General features: G+C 39.3%; 2 protein-coding genes across 2 annotated transcripts in view; both read left to right on the top strand.

Annotated features, from left to right (window-relative positions):
• The first annotated feature begins 222 nt into the window (after positions 1–222).
• Positions 223–3,042, top strand: c18h3orf33 (c18h3orf33 homolog (H. sapiens)). The gene is made up of 5 exons (XM_077722820.1): positions 223–384; positions 889–948; positions 1,381–1,540; positions 2,178–2,338; positions 2,413–3,042. The coding sequence occupies exons 1-5, from the start codon at positions 247–249 to the stop codon at positions 2,665–2,667; spliced, it is 774 nt and encodes a 257-aa protein (XP_077578946.1). The 5' UTR covers positions 223–246; the 3' UTR covers positions 2,668–3,042.
• A 1,460-nt stretch (positions 3,043–4,502) lies between these two features.
• Positions 4,503–20,689, top strand: part of plch1 (phospholipase C, eta 1) — a 34,597-nt gene continuing 18,410 nt past the window's right edge. Inside the window, exons 1-3 of the mRNA XM_077722008.1 lie at positions 4,503–4,742; positions 9,785–9,882; positions 19,221–19,367. Coding sequence (XP_077578134.1) covers positions 9,804–9,882; positions 19,221–19,367 — 226 coding nt within the window. The 5' untranslated portion in view covers positions 4,503–4,742; positions 9,785–9,803. The remainder of the gene's footprint in view (positions 4,743–9,784; positions 9,883–19,220; positions 19,368–20,689) is intronic.

The following is a 20,689-nucleotide window of genomic DNA, read 5'->3' as shown; positions in this document are numbered from 1 at the left end:
AAAGCATGTTATTGTATCACCTATCCACGTGCCATTTCCCTACTTGGAATGTATGTTATCATTCCTACAATATGTAATTAAGAATACAGTAAAGTAGTATGTAGTACTAATGCTTTACGCGTCTGATGACGCCTTGACGTCAGAGATTCATCATCAGGTGGGCGGAGACCCGCTGATGTCAACTGCGACGTCAATCATCGTAGGCGGGGAAAAAGAAGGCGGAATTTCCGGCCACATGTCAACAACATGCCGGAATCCTGCAAAGAAGCCCCAAATCAAGACAGGGAAGGACAATCTCCACAAACACAGCGAGAGAAAACGGTCTTGCACAATTTCGTGTCATCTATCTCTCAATTGGCAGACGATAATCTCACTCTAGTGCGGGTAGGAAAATCCTAAACGCGGAAGTCGTGGTTGGTTGTTGATTGATTGACGTGGTCACATCAGCAGACACACAAGCAACACTCGATCATGGCAAAATTAACCAGTTGCGGGAATAACAGTAAAACAAATTGCATATAATGTAATTTTTTATTGCATTATGTAGAAAAGTGGATTGCATCACACTTATTCCTGTGTCCAATATTAGTTGCTTAATTTTCTAGTACTGCTTATTGTCACAAGGCTCGCGGGGGTGCTGGAGCCTATCCCAGCCAACCACAGGCACCAGGTTCACCATGAATTCTCCAGCCAATCGCAGGGGACAAGGAGACGGCAGTATTTTGGAAAAAGCTCTAAATATACATATATATTGTTTACCTATTTTTGTCTATTCATTTTAGTGGGACAGTGCAGAAGCATCTATGCAGCACCTACACTTTTGATGCTACTTTTTATTGCACATTGCATACTTGTCACTGTCATATGCATCTCTTGTGTTCCTAACAGAGCATAAGTGGCGGACTTGCTCTTGCTGGTGTCATTCTAATAGCGAGAAGCATCAAACTGGTAAGTCAAGAATCACATCATACATCAAAAACAGACAAAAGATGGTGAACTTTTAAGCATCTACAGCAGTGTTGCAATATGTTCTTTGGGCCACATCCATTAGTAATATTTTAATATAAAAAAACTATTTAATTAAATATTATAATTTTATTCCCTGTAGATAATGCATTTCAAAATACTTAAGGCCATTAAAAATAAATATTAGTTCATTCAAATTGTGTTTTGCATACTTAAATTTCCTTTTCAATTTGTTGTACAATATCTTGTCATCCAAGTGTTGTACAACTGAACCGCATCACATTGAGAGCTGTTTCGGATATATATTATTTCAGCTTTCCACTTTAAATTTTCCATTATGATGCATTTACAGGCAAAACTCCCAACAATAACCATGAGAAATGATTACTACAGTTGAATTGATTTCTTCCACAGCTCACCAAATTCCAAACTGCATTTGAAATCCCCTCTCATTTTGTGGAGAGCAACATCAGCCTCCGCGGGAGAATTCATTCCGTCACGGAAGAAGGTCTGCAAGTGGAGCACGTGCCCATTTACCTACCGCTGCTCTCACCTCTACTCGCCAAACACAAAGGTCATCTACACAACACCCACTCCATCAATTTAAGGTGTCCGATAGGCTGAAAAATGTTAGGCATCAAACCACACACACTCATAGTGACTCTCAATAATATGCCTTCAAGCTGGAGCAACGGTTTCTTCTTCTTCTAATGTCATTGTGACATTTTTAGTGCATTTCAAGCACGTTAGTTATATTATTAAATCATGGCTCTCTTTGCCTTGGGTGTGCGTGTGTCTCTGGTTCTGGTGTGTGAATGTGTGTGTGTGTGTGTGTGCATGTGTATGCTCCATCAGCACTGTGAAGGACAAACATGGACTATCACACCATGAAATGTGCTGACTATTCAGATACGTATGTCATGCATGTTAACCAGGACGGACTGCACTGTCAACTGCATTAGATTACGAAATGTTTTGTTTATATCTCGGTTATGTCTTAGAGCTACATCTCCAGCGCAAATGAGTACGACAGTTAACCTCTATTACTCACACGGCCTGCTGCTGAGGGATTCAAATATTGCAAATGATAGTGTATTCATGCATCCACCAAAAAGGTTTTGTAATTGCACTTAGACTCTAATCTCTCATGCTATTGTATATGCTTTGTAAGTCGATATGCATTTTAATGTTGTGTTCATTTGTATTTGCAGTATTCCCCCCAACCCCATTGCAGGTGAACCTTGCCGGAGTGGATCTGACCACAGAAGGCAAATTATGGCTTCAGACGAAGCTACTTCCCTCGCAAACAGTATGGTTGAAGCTGGTCAGTCGACATGGCGACAAGCTCCACTGTTTTGTGTCCCATAGCAAGGTAAGCAGGTCATCCCGTTAAAATAATCACCAAACCAAAGTTTGATGCTCTTGTCTCCTTGTTATCTCCACAAGAGGTCACCATGGTGCCTTTCTGTGAACGAGGAAGCACTTCGCCTTGGCTTGGCCCGTAGGGCGCCCTTACCTGGAATCTCGCCACACTCTCGCCTGCACTGGCATTTGCACAAGCAGCTGCACAGGGCAGAGGTCAAAGCCGAGAAGAAAGGGCTGGGCCTGTGGAAGGAAGAGAGCCAATGGGAGATGGCCTTAAAAGCAGTGCGGAATAGTGCATTATTCAGACTATTACAGAGGCTTTTTGGAAGGACTTGATGAATAGATACCAAACTTTTTTTTCTACCCATCAAGTGCAGATTGGACTGGTTTTGTCATGCTACTGAAAAAGAAAACCTGTCTAAGCCTTTAACTGTGACAAGAAAATCATTTCTGGTCTACATTTGGAAGCAAGCTGCCTGTAAAAAAAGGCTTCCATATTAAATGTCATGCTAGACTTACACACTTAACTTTCCTAAGAATTTCTACTTGAAGTAACAAGGAAGTTGTAATTAGCATTTTGTGCATTTCCATAACCTTAAATGCCATTTAACCAGGTTTGCACAACAATTTGTGTTAAATTTCAACTTTAGACACTTTTGCCTGTTGTCATTATACAGCTGACTGGAAGTAAATCCTATCTTCTGATTGGCTGTTGGTGGTTGGATGTGTCAGTGGGAAGCTTGTGGACAAATTGCAAAGACGACAAGTATTCTTTAGTGGATTTAACTGGTTGCCAGTGAGTCATCACACTGGAACCGAGTGGGAATCAAACTCATGCAGCCTGCAAAACTGGGGAAAAAAATCCCATGGATTTTTGGCTCGAGACCAGCATTACAACTGCTGATTGATCAAAAAAAAAATATCAACATCGGGTTGCAGCACAGAGGCTGAAAAGAATTTCACCTTGTTTCAGAACAAGTCATGCAAAAAGTACAAAAACTGAACATAACACATGTCCATTTAAAAGTGGTTGGAAAGACTTTGGGTTGTTTTGATTGTTGGAGATTCCTCCTTCATTCCTTAACTGTTTGTGTTGCTGTGGTCACTGCATGGTCCATTTATCCCTCCTGACTAATTGCTGTTGCTATAGAGCCACCAAATGCAAAATACAAAGCCTACTCAGGCCTATAGTAGTTTGTATTGGCCTGGCTCAAACCACATGGGATTCTTGTGTGTGTGAGGGGTGTTGTCCGAATAGATGCATTAGTGTAGAAAAACCTAATGTCAATTGCACACAAATGAAAGGAGTTTTATCTAATGAGAGCGGTTGCTAATAAGAAGAGCCAATTCCATGTGTTAATGTGTTTACAGTACAAGCAATAGCAGGTCAAAATGACACCACGCAGAGGCACTTTCTGCAAATGAGAGCAGTTAGCAATGCATCCCTTGCGGGTGCACTGAAACTCTCAATCCCAATGGACACACAAGGAGATTAGCGGTAGAAAGGAGGAGGAAGAGGAGGAGGAGTTGGGTCCCAGTGGGGATTTTTGGGAGCCAAACACAAAAGATGAGAGGAGGAGTCAGCAGGCCAAGGGAAAGGCGGTGAGAGGAGCGTGCAAAGACGGGAGGGTGAAGGGCTTGATGAATCAGCCAGGGCCTTCCTTTGTTGTGCAAATGTCACGAGTGTCTGTTAAGGCCCGAGAGCCTCGTCATTGGCTGTCTGGTTTAAAATGTAAGGTGCATCTGTGGGCTGCCAGACTTTGAACTGTCACATTGGGAGGAGTGGGAGGGAAAACCGGCAGTCGGCAAAACACCGAATGGAGGTCAATATGCCGAAAGTATAGGATAAGAGATTTTTTTTTTATTTTGTATGATATGTCACCATTACACCAGACATAATGTTGTAGTAATTTTTAAAATACACTTGCCACATTTGATTATTATTATGATTTATTTTTTTATTTAATCTCCTCTTCAATGACATGTTGTCTAATTTAAGAGTTAAATGTAGTATTTCTTCTTAAAATAGAGAAAATGAAACAAACATCTTTGCCATGAATATACATACATTCATATCCTTAAAATGTCTCAAGTTCCTTTGCCCAATGTGACTCCACTTCATGTTTTCCAGGTCACCAGTGTTCCCACACCAGGAGGAGCAGTGTTTGAATAAGGCACCATGCTTGAGGTTGTGCTGGTGTTGGTGGTTACTTTTTGCTTTGCCACACACTCCACCACTACAGTCTGGTGGCATTCTCTTCCCACGTGAGCCCAAAACCACTAGCATCCTGACCTACATCCATGACATATTGACAAGTATTTTCCACACACCATGGATGGATCCAGGAAGCAGGAAAAACTCAGCTGAGGCTGTCAGGACTTTCTAAAAGGAGCTGTCAAGAGCTACAAAAGTAAGTAAGCAAAGAAAACAAGAAAAACAACAAACACTGCATGCATGACATACACTAATCTCTCATCTAAAATCTATTTAACAACTTGTAACCTCAATATTTTTTATATACTGTTGAAGAAACATGTTAAATGCATAGCTTAGTGTGCTGTAAATAAAAATAATTCAACAATATCTACCAATTAAATAATTCCTCTCATTTTAAAGCAGTTGATCACACTTTAACAATGACTGACATCAATTTCCACTTTTGCAATCACTAATCAAGATGGACTGTTCCACTCACATGTGGCTGTGTTTCGCCATTGTGCCTCAGCTTCAGAGATTTCTGCAGCAGGGCAACATAACAAAGGCCTTTATAGCACTCAGTCGGTAGCCATCCCAAAGAGAGAGAACATGGGGGCACTCCCCCCCTCAGCCAGAAAGTACCTAGTCCTTAGGGATTTTGATCTAGTGCTTCTCTGTATACTTGGATGAATGAGCACAACAGAAGGCCAGAAAAACTTATACACAATTTGTCATTTGGTCATTTTTTAAATCTAAAATGATCTAAACATTTATTGTACATTAGTGTACTTAAAAACAATATTAATGTTGCAGAAAATCAGTGAATTTAAAGTACCTCCAGTTGGTTTAACAGTTCATTTGCTAACTACAGTTCAATTTAGAACTCATTTTTTCAGCCAAAGTGGTAAAAATTTATTGAAATTATACTGTATGCAATACATTTGAATAGTGTTATTATTAATCTACTGTTTTTCCCACAGCACAGCTAAGCTTCCCTTGCAAATTCTCCGAAAGGCTATATTCTAGTAAAAAAAAGACCCCCTCCCATGCCCTATGTAGGATTTTATTGTCCAAAATATATTTAACTTTACAGTGTATTGAAACATTTCTAAATCCAGTTCAGAACATTTGTTGATTACAGTTGAGTTGAGATTATTTTTCATGCATATGGTATATAAAGTTTACGAACTGCTGCTTTAGGGGGAAAAAAACATGGGGCTTTATCATTGTCCATCCATGTAATTTGATTAAAGGTCATTTATTCATCAAGGTATGTACCAAATTTATGAAATTATATATATTTTTTAATTTTCAGGTATTGGTACTTCAGACTGTTTTATTTGAGGCCACATATGATTGCTATCTCATCAAATTTCATGTCACAATTTAACATCTTTGTTAACTTGGTGACTTTTCAGATATGTTGAACCACTAATTCAGTAGTTTTCGCCCTTCCATGTAAATAATGTATGCATGAATATGTGTGTGTGTGTGATGGAATGCTTCAGTTGTAAAGTGACTCTCTTGTTGTGATGTGGCCGAACTATTGTGAACAGTGTATCAGTTTGCTGAAATAGGGTTGTGGGAGGGGTAATGGGAGACGCTGCTTGTGGGCGCTCTGCACCCTCATGAATAACTCAAGTCCAGAGCTGCATTGTAGCGTGCATGAGAGAAAACATTATTTGGATGGGAATTACACGCATGATGCCTCACAGTTCTGATATCGGGGGCTTAATCTATGGTGGGTTCTGACTTTCCTGTGCAGACTTTTCATGTTGTTACCTGTGCTTGTGTGGGTTCACTTCAGCTCCTCCGATTTCCTCCTACATTCCCAAAACATGCATGGTAGGCTGGTTGAAGACTCAAAATTGCCACTAGGTATGAGTCTTAGCGTGAATGGTTGTTTACTTGAGGCCTGCAATTGGCTGGTGACCAGTTTGGGTTTAATGATAGTTATTAATTTTGTAATTGTACCACCACTTGTATTACTTCTTTCTCTTTCATGAAAATGTGGAACTTTGGACCTGGCGAGCAAACATTGAATTTAAATTGTCTTTATTGCCGTCATGCTTCCTGATGACTTGGTTAGGGTCCTCCCACTTCTGGAGTTTAGTGAGGGAAAGTGAACTTCTCTGAATACTCACATTCACTAGTTTTTTTGGAGACATCTAAGATGTACAAGTACATGAAACAGATTCATATACGTTTATAGTTTTATGACTTGTTATGCTTTCTGGATGTCTCCCCCCTGACTCTGACCCCTTAGTAACCTTAATGGGTTTACTCTGGTTCCTTATCAGGTCAAATAGCTCTGGGAGGCAGACCTGGCCTGATCATTTTCATTGTTTCTTATGGGTGTTTATCATAGGTTTACAACAGGATACCAGAATTGTAGCAACTGTATACTCAACATAGATGGGAGGTGACACAACATAGGGAACAACCTTATAGTTAAAAAAAAGTATCCATATTGTGCAGTATGCTAAATTGTGTTAAAAATAGTATAAGTGGTTTAATTTGAACAAAATGCTTCATGTGTTTTTAGAGTATCATTTACTCGACCTCTGTTTTCTACTAAAACTACTCAGCCAGTGCGTCAAAGTATTTGAAGCCGTGAGCAGCCTGTTTGTTCTCCCTCCTGATAACTCTTTAACAGGCTTTTACTGGCACGTAAGGTCACTCATTGACTGCGTGAAACAGTTCGACCTCTCCCGTCTTATTTGTTGAAAAATATTAACATTTATTCAACCCCTTCCGTATGAATTAATGATGATTTGATATCAGGAGGCACTATTTTTAGTCAATGTTGGACTGGATTCATTGCCTTAACAGTATTAAATTAAATATAGGGCAGACATGAATTGCAAATTATTATATTAGTCTTTATGTTGAACACAATTTTGAATTGGAGTTGTAAGAGCTTGTCTGAAATTTGCTTTATTTGCGATGGACAGCTCGTGGCGCAAAGTTAAGCAGGCACTTTGACATGTGTCAGTATGGAAAGGGACAGATGCTGCCCCCTTTGTGTCTGCATTTATCAGGTCATTGTCTTAATGCATGAATACATGTGGATGTAACATGCAACCTTTGCAATGTATTATTAGAAAGTCAAGGGTAACTTTAAACAGAGCAAAGACAGACATGGTAAACAAACACTATGCTTAATCAAGTCATACGCCAAATGTATTCATGAGCCATAAACATTTTTCATGATTTTGATCTACAGGGATTCATGATGCAGTATATGGGTTGCTATAAGATTTGATTATGTTGCCAGATAAACTGCTTGTTTGCACATGCTCCACCTGTCTGTCTATAATTGTGTTACTTCACTCTGTGTTAGGTCTGCCCTGACAAAACTCTCACTCAGGGATATCCTCAACTTATTTTCATGTCATTCTCAATATGAGTGATGGTGTGCATCTGCACGTGTGTCGCGGTTATTATTTCAAGTCGCCCTCCTGCCTGAGAGCATGGAGATGGTTCCCTTGAGGTTTGAGACCTCAATGACAGATGAGAAGTCTCCTCATATTACCGGCAGTTATAGAAAGGGGGAGTAGTAGTAGTATCACTCTTTACTCTTCCTCAAGAGAGAAGATGAGAGTAACAGTGTAGACAATCTCAGTTTATCCAATACAAAGTGGGAGTCTCGCTAATTATATGTGGTATATTGAATTTTACAGCATAATTCCATTTTACGGGGCAATTTCTAAAAAATGTATAAATATGTTGAACGATCACACGGGTTTAAAACAATTTAAAGCGCTTTCCTGTTTTCTGAAAATGTCCAAATATAGTTTTTTCAAAATACCAGGCATGAAAATCGTTATCATATTAGCTTTGATGTAACAGGCCAGAAATACATTTCCTAAAATGTAAAGATCAGTAAAGCCTTACATTTTTTGCTTCATTTAAAGGTAGACCTGATGTCGATCTATTTGTATACAAAACATTCAAAAGTCAATTTGCATGAATATATCTGCTATGATGATCATCTTGTTTACATGCTGACCATTTTGCCCAACGGCTTCTCATTTCATGAACAATGAAACAATTATTGCAAAAGCTACAAGGCCACAAGCCATCTGAAAAGAAACTAAGAAAGGGAGGGTGAAAAAAGTCCCTTGTCATTTCCCCGTGTCTCATTGAAGACACGCTGTGAAAATAAACAGCAATTTAGTAACACTATTGTATAATTAAGCAGCGGGCCACGAGGGACAGTGCGCCGCAGATGGCTCAGAGCGCTTAATGGGGATGAAACCTTCAGTATGACCAAGATGAATGGAAGCCCTGAATGGGAATTGAATGGATTTTGGGAAAGTGGAAAAGCCTAGGTGTTGAACCACCTGTTGCATTTGATCTTGGTATCCATTTACTAGTGAAAGTGTGTATTGCAACACTTACGACAGGTATGGGTTCTATCTATCTTAGCCTGGGAAGGTCTTATTTCACAACTGGAAATGGATTTACTGCCATTGATGTATATTTAGGTTAATGACAGGAGGCGGACAACCATTCACAGTCATACATATTGGCAATTTAGAGTGTATAAAATGCATGTTTTTGGTATTTGGGAGGAAATCAGAGTACCTGGGGAAGACCCACGCAAGCCCAGGGAGAACATGCAAACTCCACATGTTTAGGACTGTGGTTTCAAACCATTTCACCAGGTCTAATGAGGCCATGTCAAAACTATGGTAAAATATGGTAATATAGGAATATTAGACACAGCTTTTGGATGGTCTTTCAGTAACACACCACTACAGTAAAGTAATAGAAAATTGCATTATTGCTCATGATATTTTTCGTGTGTGTGTGTTATTTCACTCACTTCTGATGGAAGGAAAGCACTTAACCTCTTTACAGTTCAGAAGGCTACAGATGCTCATAACTCATATGCAGGATAAACTGATTTCAGAACTATTGTGTGTGTGTGTGTGTTGTTTCCATAGGGGAAGTAATACATCACAGGCATACAGACAGACAACAGGTGGGAAAGAGAAAATACAGCAGTAGAAAATAAGAGTAACTTGAGTGGACATAAACTAAAACATGTGTACTTGAAAGTGAGATGTGGAAAATGGCTGTCAATCAAGATGCACCCGATGAGTGTCACTCTCAGATATCTGTCCCTGTCATTCATATTCAGCACTCTTAGTACCGATTTTCTTGAGTGTGCGCAAGTGCTGTAATATTGTATTCATAATCTAACTGTAAGTAAAATGCTGACCTGAAGTGTTTTTATGTTCTTTTCAGAGGTTGACTTTCTCCTGCCATGAGTGCCTGGGTGGTGCACAGAAAGGGGGAGCCGCAGTACCGGCGTCATTTTTTGACAAACAACAGCGTTGCTCAAGGTAAAAACTATCAAAATTGTGTAAATTCAAAGTCAATCACTGTATTTTGCATGAATTTTATGTACACAATCGATGGCTGGGCCTTTAGTAACATCTTTTCTTACTGCAAGAAATTCCCAAATATTGCATTCAATTGTCTTTCCTCTGGCTTTTCCTCAAATAACAGTTTTTCAATCTATTTTTGCCATTTTTTCATATCTTTGGTTAGGCCTACATCCTATAAATAAACCAGATTTGACTTCAAAGATGCTGATCTTAAATCCTATTAAAATTATGGAGATGATGTTGTTGTGTGTCACACAATGAACAGTAGAGGGAGACTCCATTCCACTAGTTTGCCTGTAACATCATTAATAACAGTCCTAATTTCAGGTTATTATTCTAAACAGTTTATATTACACCTGCAATTTGTCACAAATATGTTATTGCTGCTTACAGGCTTAACAGCAGAATATGCTGTGAAATAAGTATCGTTGTGTTTTATTTAGCGAGAAAAATCTAGTATAAACTGTTAAAAATGTTTTTAGTAAATGCCTTCCCACGAGAAAGCAGATTCTGGACAGTCTAGAGTCAGTTAGTTGGTTAAAAAGCTCCTCATAGCATGAGTTCTGACCCAGAATTTTTCTAAAAACTCTGTATGTATGGAGTTGTCTTGGTTGTTATGCATTTTCAACATTACATGACCATCTGGGACAATGCTTCTGGATTGGCAGACTGAGATGGTGCTCCGCTTTATTTTTAAAGTGTAGCCAGAGGGTTTGTTCCAATTATACGGGGATCAACTCCTCAACTTCTGTTTTGAAGTTCTATTCTAGGGTACTTGGGATGAGAGTCATTTGGGAAGTTGTATCTCAGATTAGTGGGAGTAGTGTATTTTTTTGTCCTGGCCTTTTGAACAGTGGATCAGCTCTATATCCTCAGCAAGGTTCTCAGGGGGGTCATGGGCATTTCCCCAAAAAGTCTGTGTGTTTAGTGGCCTTGAAGCAAGCGTTCAACCGTGAGAAGAAAGTCTGAGTTTTGCGGGGTGACTTCAGTTGAGTGGGAAAAAAATGGATGGATGCTATAAATATTGAAGACTACACCTCATATACATTCCCTGACAACTGCCTCTAACACCTCACCTCTATTTTCTTCTGTATGAAGTGACTGAGTTGGGGTTCAGCGAATATAATAATTTAGCGGGAAAATATCGGAGATAGCTGCACTGAGATGGAACTGTGTAGAGATGTGCGTGTGCAACTAAATCAAAATGGGCAATAATAGACAAACATACACACACGCACACATAACAGTGAGGGTCACCATGGTGGTCAGACATCTTTTTATTTCTTCCAGACGTTTCTAATCGATTTGGGGATAACCCCTGCTTCACCTTCTGAGTGCTTGTGTACATCTACAATACGTGTGTCTATGTGTTTTTTTTGTCTTCATAATTGTCACCCTGCTTTCAATCCTAAATTAAATGGCTTAAATGTGAGCCACGTCTTAAATGATACTCATATGGAAGGTTCCAAAATGAGGAAACCTTCATCATGCATTCACTCAACTCAACACATTGAGAGACCGTGAAGCGAACACAACATCCATAGTGGATCACTGTTTTGGTGCATTATTGTGTTTATATTGCATACTCACTCAGGCACTCGCTTACTGGAATCAAAATAGAGACGGGGAAACACAACTCAGCATAAATTGGGTCAGCCTTTTGGTGCCTTAGGTTTTTTTTTCTTCTATTTTTTTTTAACATACCCACACACTCACCCTCTCTTCCTCTCGCACACTGACGCGCTCAGTCAGTGGATGGGTCCGCGGAGCGTGTGAGAAATCGGCTTAGACACTGAGGACAGCGAGGAGGGAATGTGCCTGCGCTATCTGTGGATGTCAACTATAAATTGATATATAAATATGATGTAAAACAAAAAAGAGGAAAAATTCATATTGGGAGCCACTGCTGGAGATGGTGCGTTTTTTTTAGGGACCACTGAATGTGACAATTATGGGCATTAAAGTGCATGGAGGGAGCTTCTGACAGAACTCAATGGCTGAACTTGAAGTTTGTAGGAATCCCAGTTTGGAAAGGGGTAAGTAGGAGTCTTATAATTATGATTCATAGTTCAGTGAGTCATGTTGGTCCTAATGTGCTTAAACTAAGCATTGCGCACGCAGACTGATGGAGGTTTGTTTGTCTTGTTTTGACTGCGGTTAGAAGATGGATTGCATAACATGCGACAATGCAACGTGAACTAATTGGCTAGGGACGGACGAGGAAATGTATGTCAGAAATGTCCCTTTGGTGTGTGGCACTAGGGGGCAGGAAAGTCTCAAATTGTCAGATTGTGCTGAGCATTCAATGTGTGTGAGACTATTGTTGAAGCATCATTGCTGCATTTTTATGCAGGGATCACATGATCATATATTTAGGACAATAATATCACTGCTTTTTTTGGCTTGGGTTTTTCTCTGTAGTAAGTAGAAAGTCCTGTCCCCATGCATAAGAAATGTTTTTCTCTTGTAAAAAAAATCTGCTGGAAAGACGTCTCCTCCTTACTAATGATGCCCCGTGATGATGATGATGATGAATCTCAGCACGTTGCCGCTCTTTTTTGTCTTCCTCTCTTATTGCCCCAGGCTAGAAAAAAACAGCTAACAGACACCAGGGGACGACTGGCATCCTTGTTTCATATCTTCACGCCTCACGGCAAAATTTTGGGAGTGAATTTGCTTCTCTTCTTCCTACATACTGCTTTCTATGGGAACGTGTGCTGAATAATGCGAAAAAAATAGCAGCTGCTATATAATATCTGTCAGTTGTTTTCGTAGTTGAAGCCTGGAGGTTTTAACAGAGTTTTGGAATTTCTGAAGTAGAGTTTTAAACAATATTGAGGCATTGTTGATGCTTAAGGATTGACCTAACCACAATGACAATTCGTGACAATTGCTCGATGTAGTTTTTGTTTTTATTTGTGGCGCATCAAAACGGTTTCCTCTAAAATAGGGTATGCAGATTTTTTAAAGAATATATTATAGATTATATTATTTAATAGTTTATTATTTTAATTTCTTTTATTCTTACTTCTCTTTACTTTAATCTTACGGTAATTGCTAAAAAATTGATCTCTCCACGCGGGCAAAACACATACTACAATTGGATGTGGAATGGGGGCCACAAACGTTACCCTATTGTCCGCAATTGGCCCTCTGCCCACAAGTTTGAAACCCCAGCACTATATAGCCATAATAAATCAATAAGTCAAAACCATAATTTGGGCATGAAATGGTTAAAACACTCACTGCCCATAGTCAGCTGGGATAGACCCCAGCGACACCTTGTGAAAATAAGCGGCTGGGCAGATGAATGAATTATCCGGGGTGCTGGAGCCTATCCGAGCTGACTACGGACATGCTGGATTGATTGCCAGCCAATCACAAGGCACAATGAAACAGACTCTCTAGCTCTCCCCAAAATCTCAGCCTACTTATTAACACTTCTTGCACCCGCCTGGCGTGCCCAGATGAGCTCCCTCGCCTCTTCTGAGTCCTCGTTCAGATCAATCAGTTTTCTCTCCTGAGTGGCTGCGCTGCCAAAGATACTATATCTCAATCTGCTCATATGTATCCAGTCGCCGTCTTTGCCAGAAAAAAAGTGCCAGCTTAAAGCTTGCAGTGAGAAGTCAACATCAATATGTGCTGACACACACACACACACACCTACACTCCATAATGAAGACTTCACTTTCACGCTTTGTTGTCAAAATTGAAGAGCGCCATCCCGCCAGAACAGTTGGCGTTTGTACGCACATGATGCCACGCTCGTCACGTGGATATTTTTCTTCTGCGGGAGACCTGGAAACTCATTTGTAGCTCAGGCGACTTAAGCGCTGCCTTGAGCGCTTCCTAATTAGTAGCCAAGACTGTGAGAGTGACTGTGAGATAGGAAAGAGTGTGTTTTAGAGACTTATTTCCCAGTGTTTTGGATTCTTTCATGTTACCAGTGGGATGGTGCGGCTATTTTTGTGTGGCCTTTGTCACGATATTAACAATAAAGGCCCGTCTGAAGACTGGAATGGTTTCAAATATTCAATATAGCATGTGGGGAATGGGAACGTGAGCGTGGATTTAGTAGTTCGGCAAAAATGACAGACAAACCCAAAGATTGAAAAGTATTAAAACATGCTATCCAGATCGTGTATTCCATTTTGTCTGAAAATGTCACTCTATTATTTATTGAGGAATACCTAGTCTATTTTAACTCAATTGGAGTTCTGGCATCCAATACGTTCACTGCTTACTTTAAATAACAACCTGAATGTACTGTTCTATGTGAGTGTTGTGAGGAGAATCATCCCAACTTGGTGAAGTTGGGTCACATGTACAGAATTTCCCTCAATTTGATGGTTTCACTAAATATCGAACCTCCAGTGTTGGAACAAATTAAGCAAGTCATTTGACTGACAATCTACTCAGGTTGTTTAATCCACTCTCTGCAAAGGCCTAGGGGCCTTCATGAGTCGGCACTTTCCATCTTCATGAAGTCATCAATCCAGTGATGGCAATGTGATGGATTGCGGCCATATGTGCCTGACTTGTTTTGGCTAGTGACTGAGTTTGGAGTTGCTGCTCAATTTTGTCACACCTGTGCTTCCTTCCATTACTTGGCATAAGTGCGAGCGTGAATGAGCGTGTCCTGCCATTGTCCTCCGTCTGCTGCCCATAGTTTGCTGGGATAGGCTCCAGCACCCCACCAGTCTTGTGAGTATAAGGGGTACAGGAAATGAATGAAAAACATGAGAAATACACAATGGCCTTTGTTGCTATACGTAATGTATGTTTTTTTAAGGGACTAGTCAGATCTTAAGGTGCAGTAAGTAACCCTCAATTAGTCAGCTCATTATTATTTGATTGTCCACTCTTGTCATGGGTGTCCAAACTGGTTCTCAATGGCTGCTGTTCCAACGATGAACCAATCTGGTGTCCTAAAAGTGTAATCATCTTATTGCAGCCAGGTTGCTGATTGTTTCAGGAAAAAAAAACGAATTGGTTAAACTGTCTCTGTCTCCGGATCAGTTGGAACAAAAACCTTCCCCCGCCATTATAACAGACACCCCCATTTTAGAGGTTGATCATGATTTTGGGGTCGCGTTCTGATCTTTGTATTAGACTGTAAGCTTATGTTTGGCGAAACCAACACTAGAAAGTCAACCCTCAGTGTTTGTTTGACACTCTTTACCACAGTGATAATACCTTGAGAACAGGACGGCATTTAAAAGCATATAAGGTTGCAAATGACACATGGACAGCTTCAAAAATCCCAGATGTTGCAAGATTATTGTATTATCATGGCTGTTATGTCATCCAGGGGTTGTTATCCCCCTCACATCTTGCCGATTGACCCTCGAGTAAATACCGTGGATTGCGGGGGAGACTGCTTCACTTTATAATCTCTTCAACAATAGCAATTTCATGGGATAAACGTGCCTCTGTCAATGAGATGAGAGTGTGTCGAGAAGAGTGGTGGCCAGATGTAAGGTCCAATGCGTATGGGTGTGTGTTTTCCGGGATGGAGTTGAAGGTGCTGACACACATCACAGGGATGAGCAGCGGGAGCTCCTCAGCTGCTGTTTGTGTCGTGCAGTGAGCATGCTCCCGTCAAGTGTCCTTCTAGAGCGTAATAGCCACAGGCGACGCAACTGACGGCTTTGGAGTATCTTTTGACTAACTTTTTTTCGCTTGAAAACTTTTTTTTTTTTCTTGGAAAGAGAAAATATGGAGGAGATCTATTTTTCACTCTTTGGTCCCACTTCACACAAAGCTCCCGCCAATCTTATTTGCGGATCTGCGGAGAATTCGACAGTATTAGCTGTGGCGACATTGCTTTCACGGAATTTGGAGCATGTTGGGGGGACTCTGTTGGCTGCACCCCCGAAATGCAGACTTACTTTGATAGGTGAGCTTGTTTGTATGCTGGTTATAATGATTTGCTTCCTGTATAGGAAGGTTCTTACTTTTTATATATAATGATTTTGTTGATATCATTGGAATATGGAGAATGAGGTATATACATTTTATCTTTGACCAAAAGTCTATTTTTGTTCATATTTTTCCAAAATCCTTCCGAAAAATATAAAAAAAATACAAGTGTAAAATAAAAAATACAAAATTGTGCAATTAAAACCATAATCATTGTTGTATGGAATAATTACACAAACCAAAAATGGAGAACATATCACACTTACAATAAAGAAAGAATTAGATTTAAAAGGATAAAGCATTTCTGCAGCGACAATTTCATAAAAGAGTGAAAATTAATACAATTTTAGTGGTCTTGCATGTCCAGTGCAGATAAGAAAATGTTCAAATTACTTATAAATTTCAAAGGAGTGGAGGATTGTGTTTTGCATTGGACATGAAATTGTCCAATTGGTAAAAAAGCAGATAAGGAACACTATTTCCTGATTGTTTTGGTAGTCTAGTTCGGTCTAGTCTGATGTTTTAAACATATGTTTGCTTGTGGCCAAACATGTTGAATATTGATTATGCATTTGGCATTCTGCCACTATTTAAAGCAGCACAGAAAGGAGCAGGAGCTCATGTTTATGTATCGACAGTATCCTCGCGACGACTTTGATCCAGCCTGAGGTGAAGGGACGCTCATTACTAGTGCTGTCTGATTTGTCTTGGGTTCTACAACCTGTCGCCAAGGGATTTTACAGGCATTTGCTTGTCAATCAAATTGGAAAAGCAAGTCAATGAAAATAAGGAAGTGAACCTCGAAGTCAGATAGCAGTGCCTTAGTTGTCATGCCTTTTTTAAAATGTTTTTTCAAAGCGTAAATACATTTCCAGTATCCGTTATCTCCATTTTGGGGTTAATTATTTGTTTTTTCCACATATATAGTATCTCTAGTAAGACCATATGCTGTTCAGTGATGCATTTTGTGACATTTCGAATGGAAAAAGCGCATGCAGAATAGTGGCTCTGATCCAAAATGATAAAAAGCCTGGGTTCTAAAGTAAGACGGGTGAATGGGTGCTGAGTACGCCCTGACTTGATCTTCATTGTGTGCATCAGAGAGAAGACATGCTTTGTTCAATTTCGTCATCCCCATCAGCTTGCCTATTAAAATTTGTTTGAATTAGCTGCTTCAAAGCTTTCCTGTGCCATCTTCTGCCATAGCCTGCTTCTTATATTTATACAACTCCCTAAAAATAACTAAGAATCAGGATAGTAAATGGTTCAAGATCCATTTTTCTATTCAACTAAGCGACAAAATCAATGTTGTCACACTTCATAGTAAAATATTCCTTGTGAGGTTATGGCCTTGAATATGACAGAGGAATATTGATTTTTCCTGTCGGTTTGGCAAAGTATACTGCGACATGCTCAATTATTGTATGATTCTGGCTGCACCCGAATGCGGAAACATCAACTTGGCTGTCGTTGAAGTCTAATCCATTTGAAATGGGAGGAGTGGCAGCAATCATTTGCAGCAAAATACATTTCAGCACCACTGACGTGGACAGCTCCAGAGCCACATGAGTTTTTACAATAGTTGAACTCAGTCACTCTTTCCTCTTTTTTAGCCAATTGGGATTTCTTTATATTCTCTGCAAATAAGTCTGGATATCATGAAGAGAATATTCAGCATCTTCAAGTCCAATGCATTTTTAAATGTACTCTTTTAATTACTTCAAATATTCCAAAATGTCTTCTATATTACAACAACACTTAAAAATACAACAATATGCCTGCATATGTTCTTCTTGCCCTCTATTAAAAGAATGCCGCCTTGTGCTAGATAAGATATTAATAAATAAATCAACACTTGCGCATTCTATTCCAGCTTGTTTTCCCCTCCTCCTCCTCCATTTTTCTCAGAGAAACCTCATGTTTTGACTCTGATGAGTACTCCCGCAGTGGTGTTCATGGTTTCACCCCTCCTCGGTTGTATTTACAATATTACGTAATTGGATGTTTCACTGAAAGCTTGTAGCTCCAGGCACATGTGGTTGGTTATAGCCTTGAGAGCATCTAAGATATGACACCCGGCAGAGTATGCTGGAAAAAAAAAAACAATCAATAACATGACATTCCCACACGGGCTACTGTTGAAATCCATCTAGTAATGAAGCTGTCAACTTCACAAGCTTGGGTGAGATAAATAATCCACATTTTGCCTTTTTCCTTGTCTCTGATTAATTCTTCTGTATTCAGTGTTCTATTATATTCTCAAGCACATATTATCTTCTCATAGCCCATCAGCAGAGTTTATTGTGCAAATCTTGTGATGCTTGTTTTCTGGCTTCCCATAGGTAGGTGCTGCACTTTGTGGAGCATAAAATAGCAAAAGCAGTAAAGACTATGTCTATTAATTTTTTTTTTTGGAACATGCTCATTTTGTTTTAGAGTGCGTGTTCATTATGATCAAAATCAGGACCTCACTGCAGTCATTTGGGCAATGTTATTACAGTGCTACCTGTAAAACGCAAGGGATTGCAAGGGATTTTCAAATGATTATATAGCCTAAAAACAAACATAACAGTTGGTGGTTAGAGAGAAGTGCGTCAGCAAGCAATCTACAGAATCTTGAAGTATTGATTCTTAAAGTTGAAATACTGATTGGGAATCCCGTCCATTTGGAGAAAATTTTAGACTTTTAAGTGCACCCTATGAGTAAATATGTGCCTAGTTGTATTTGTAATTTTTTGTATAGCTTAATAAGGGAAATTGCAATCATTAATAAGGTGACCAATTGGCCGAGATTGACAGGTATGCACTTGAGTGAAAAATCGTGATTTATAGTCCAGAAAATACGGTACGTGTGTGGGCATAACTGACAAATCCCAAAATGGACGCAAAAATAAGTGTTCTGATTTTTGTTTTCATCAGATTAGTAAGAAACTTTAGAAATTATAATCAAAGGCCATATCTTATTGTGTGCGTTTTCGTATTTGGTGGAATTGTTCTGTTAAGTAGATGATGGTCTTTACCGAATGGTGTTTTGGTTGCGCAGGTGTACCTAAAGGACGTTGGCACCTTTCCGTGTGAGACGTTTGCTTCCTCCTGCCCAGGCAGGCTGAGTTCTTCTTCCTGTGCATCAATGACTCGTTGTCTACGTTCTATGAGCTGCTTTCAGGACTCTCTCTCAGTGGATAGATAGGCTTGTGTCCACACACAGCAGCATCTCTGTATGCGCCGTTTACTGTCTGACCTTGCCCACATCGAGCGAGACATAATAAAAGACAAATAAAGACACACACCTGCTCCTTTGGTGGCTTCTACTTACAATTTACTGACCTATTTTTTCTTGGTTATGAATGTGCATTCTTCTTCTTCTTCAGTGGAGCGATGCATGAGTGTGATGCAGTCCGGGACGCAGATGGTGAAGCTGAAGGCGGGGTCCAAAGGGCTGGTGAGGCTCTTTTACCTGGATGACCATCGCTCCTGCATCCGCTGGAAGCCATCGCGGAAAAGCGAGAAGGCCAAAAGTACGTTTGAATGCACACAGCAACGCCCACGGCAAAGAAGCACACTCCTTTATGGCAATGCCCACCTCTCAAATGCACTTGGAGTGAAAGTACAAATAGTGTACTACTGATTCTAGGAAAAAATTGAAAATTCTTATTATAAATAGAAAATAAATGGAAAAGGAAAAAATATTTCATCAAATGAAATTTAAAAATTCCTAATGGAACCCATTCAACTAGAGCAAATACTTACAAGAATATCTTTTTTTTTTTAATAACAATCATTCAAATCAATTATGTTGAACTCAAAGTAAGGGAGTAAAAAATGAAAAATACAATTAAAAATATACAGTAAAGGTATTAAAATAATAATATTTCTTGACATTATCAAATATAAATATGATTATAGCAATTAAAAAACATACTATTTTAAACTACATAAACTACAGAAAATAAATAAAACCCCCTAATTATCAAGAAATTGTTGTAATTCACAAAATAAATATTAGAAAACAAATTAATTGATGACAGCCCCTCATCTAAACAAGATGATTCATGATATTAAAAAATATTACACAATTTATGATATAGCTAACTACTAGAAACCGTTAGACACATTGCAGTTGTACACATAAAACATTAATAACCCAGGAACAAAAGTCCAATCTCACACCATAAAGCGCTTTAATGTGGTGAGCCTATTTCACCTTAAATACTGACAAGCCATGTGTGTTTCTATATGTATATAAATAATTCTCAACGGTACTGCCTTTGAGAGGATTATTAATATTTTCCCATATCAACCCACATAGGCACCTATGGATGTGTACCAACTTGTTTAGAAATGACACTTTTTGCGACTGTTAGCATTTGATAAGCCTCTTAAAAATGTTCACTCACCCCAAATATGAAATTCACAACCGTGCCCTGTCCTTTCCCAACGTGCGTGTGTGTGTCATATGCAAATTAATATGGCAATATTGTCAGACAGGGCAGAATTTAAGAGGTAAGATTATGCTAGAGGGGGGAATGGATCATTCCACAATGGATTGAGACTAAAACAGTTTAGCTTGAAATACAATCAAATGGCTTATAAGAGCTGCTTTATTGAGTGCATCCAATATGGCTGATAGTTAACAAAAAATGTTATTTGTTGGGTGGAACTGATGTTATCATTTTGTATGGTAAATTTACAGCACCAATTAAGATGATAATGAATTATAATCTATAGTCATATCCCACATTTTGCTGATTATGAGTCGCACCTGAGTATAGTAAGTAGGACCAGCTGAAGAATGCAAAATTAAGAGGAAAAATATGTATAAATCACACTGGAATATAAA

Source organism: Stigmatopora nigra, chromosome 8, assembly GCF_051989575.1.
Source record: "Stigmatopora nigra isolate UIUO_SnigA chromosome 8, RoL_Snig_1.1, whole genome shotgun sequence".
Classification (NCBI taxonomy): domain Eukaryota; kingdom Metazoa; phylum Chordata; class Actinopteri; order Syngnathiformes; family Syngnathidae; genus Stigmatopora; species Stigmatopora nigra.
This window is presented reverse-complemented; position numbering and strand designations above follow the sequence as displayed.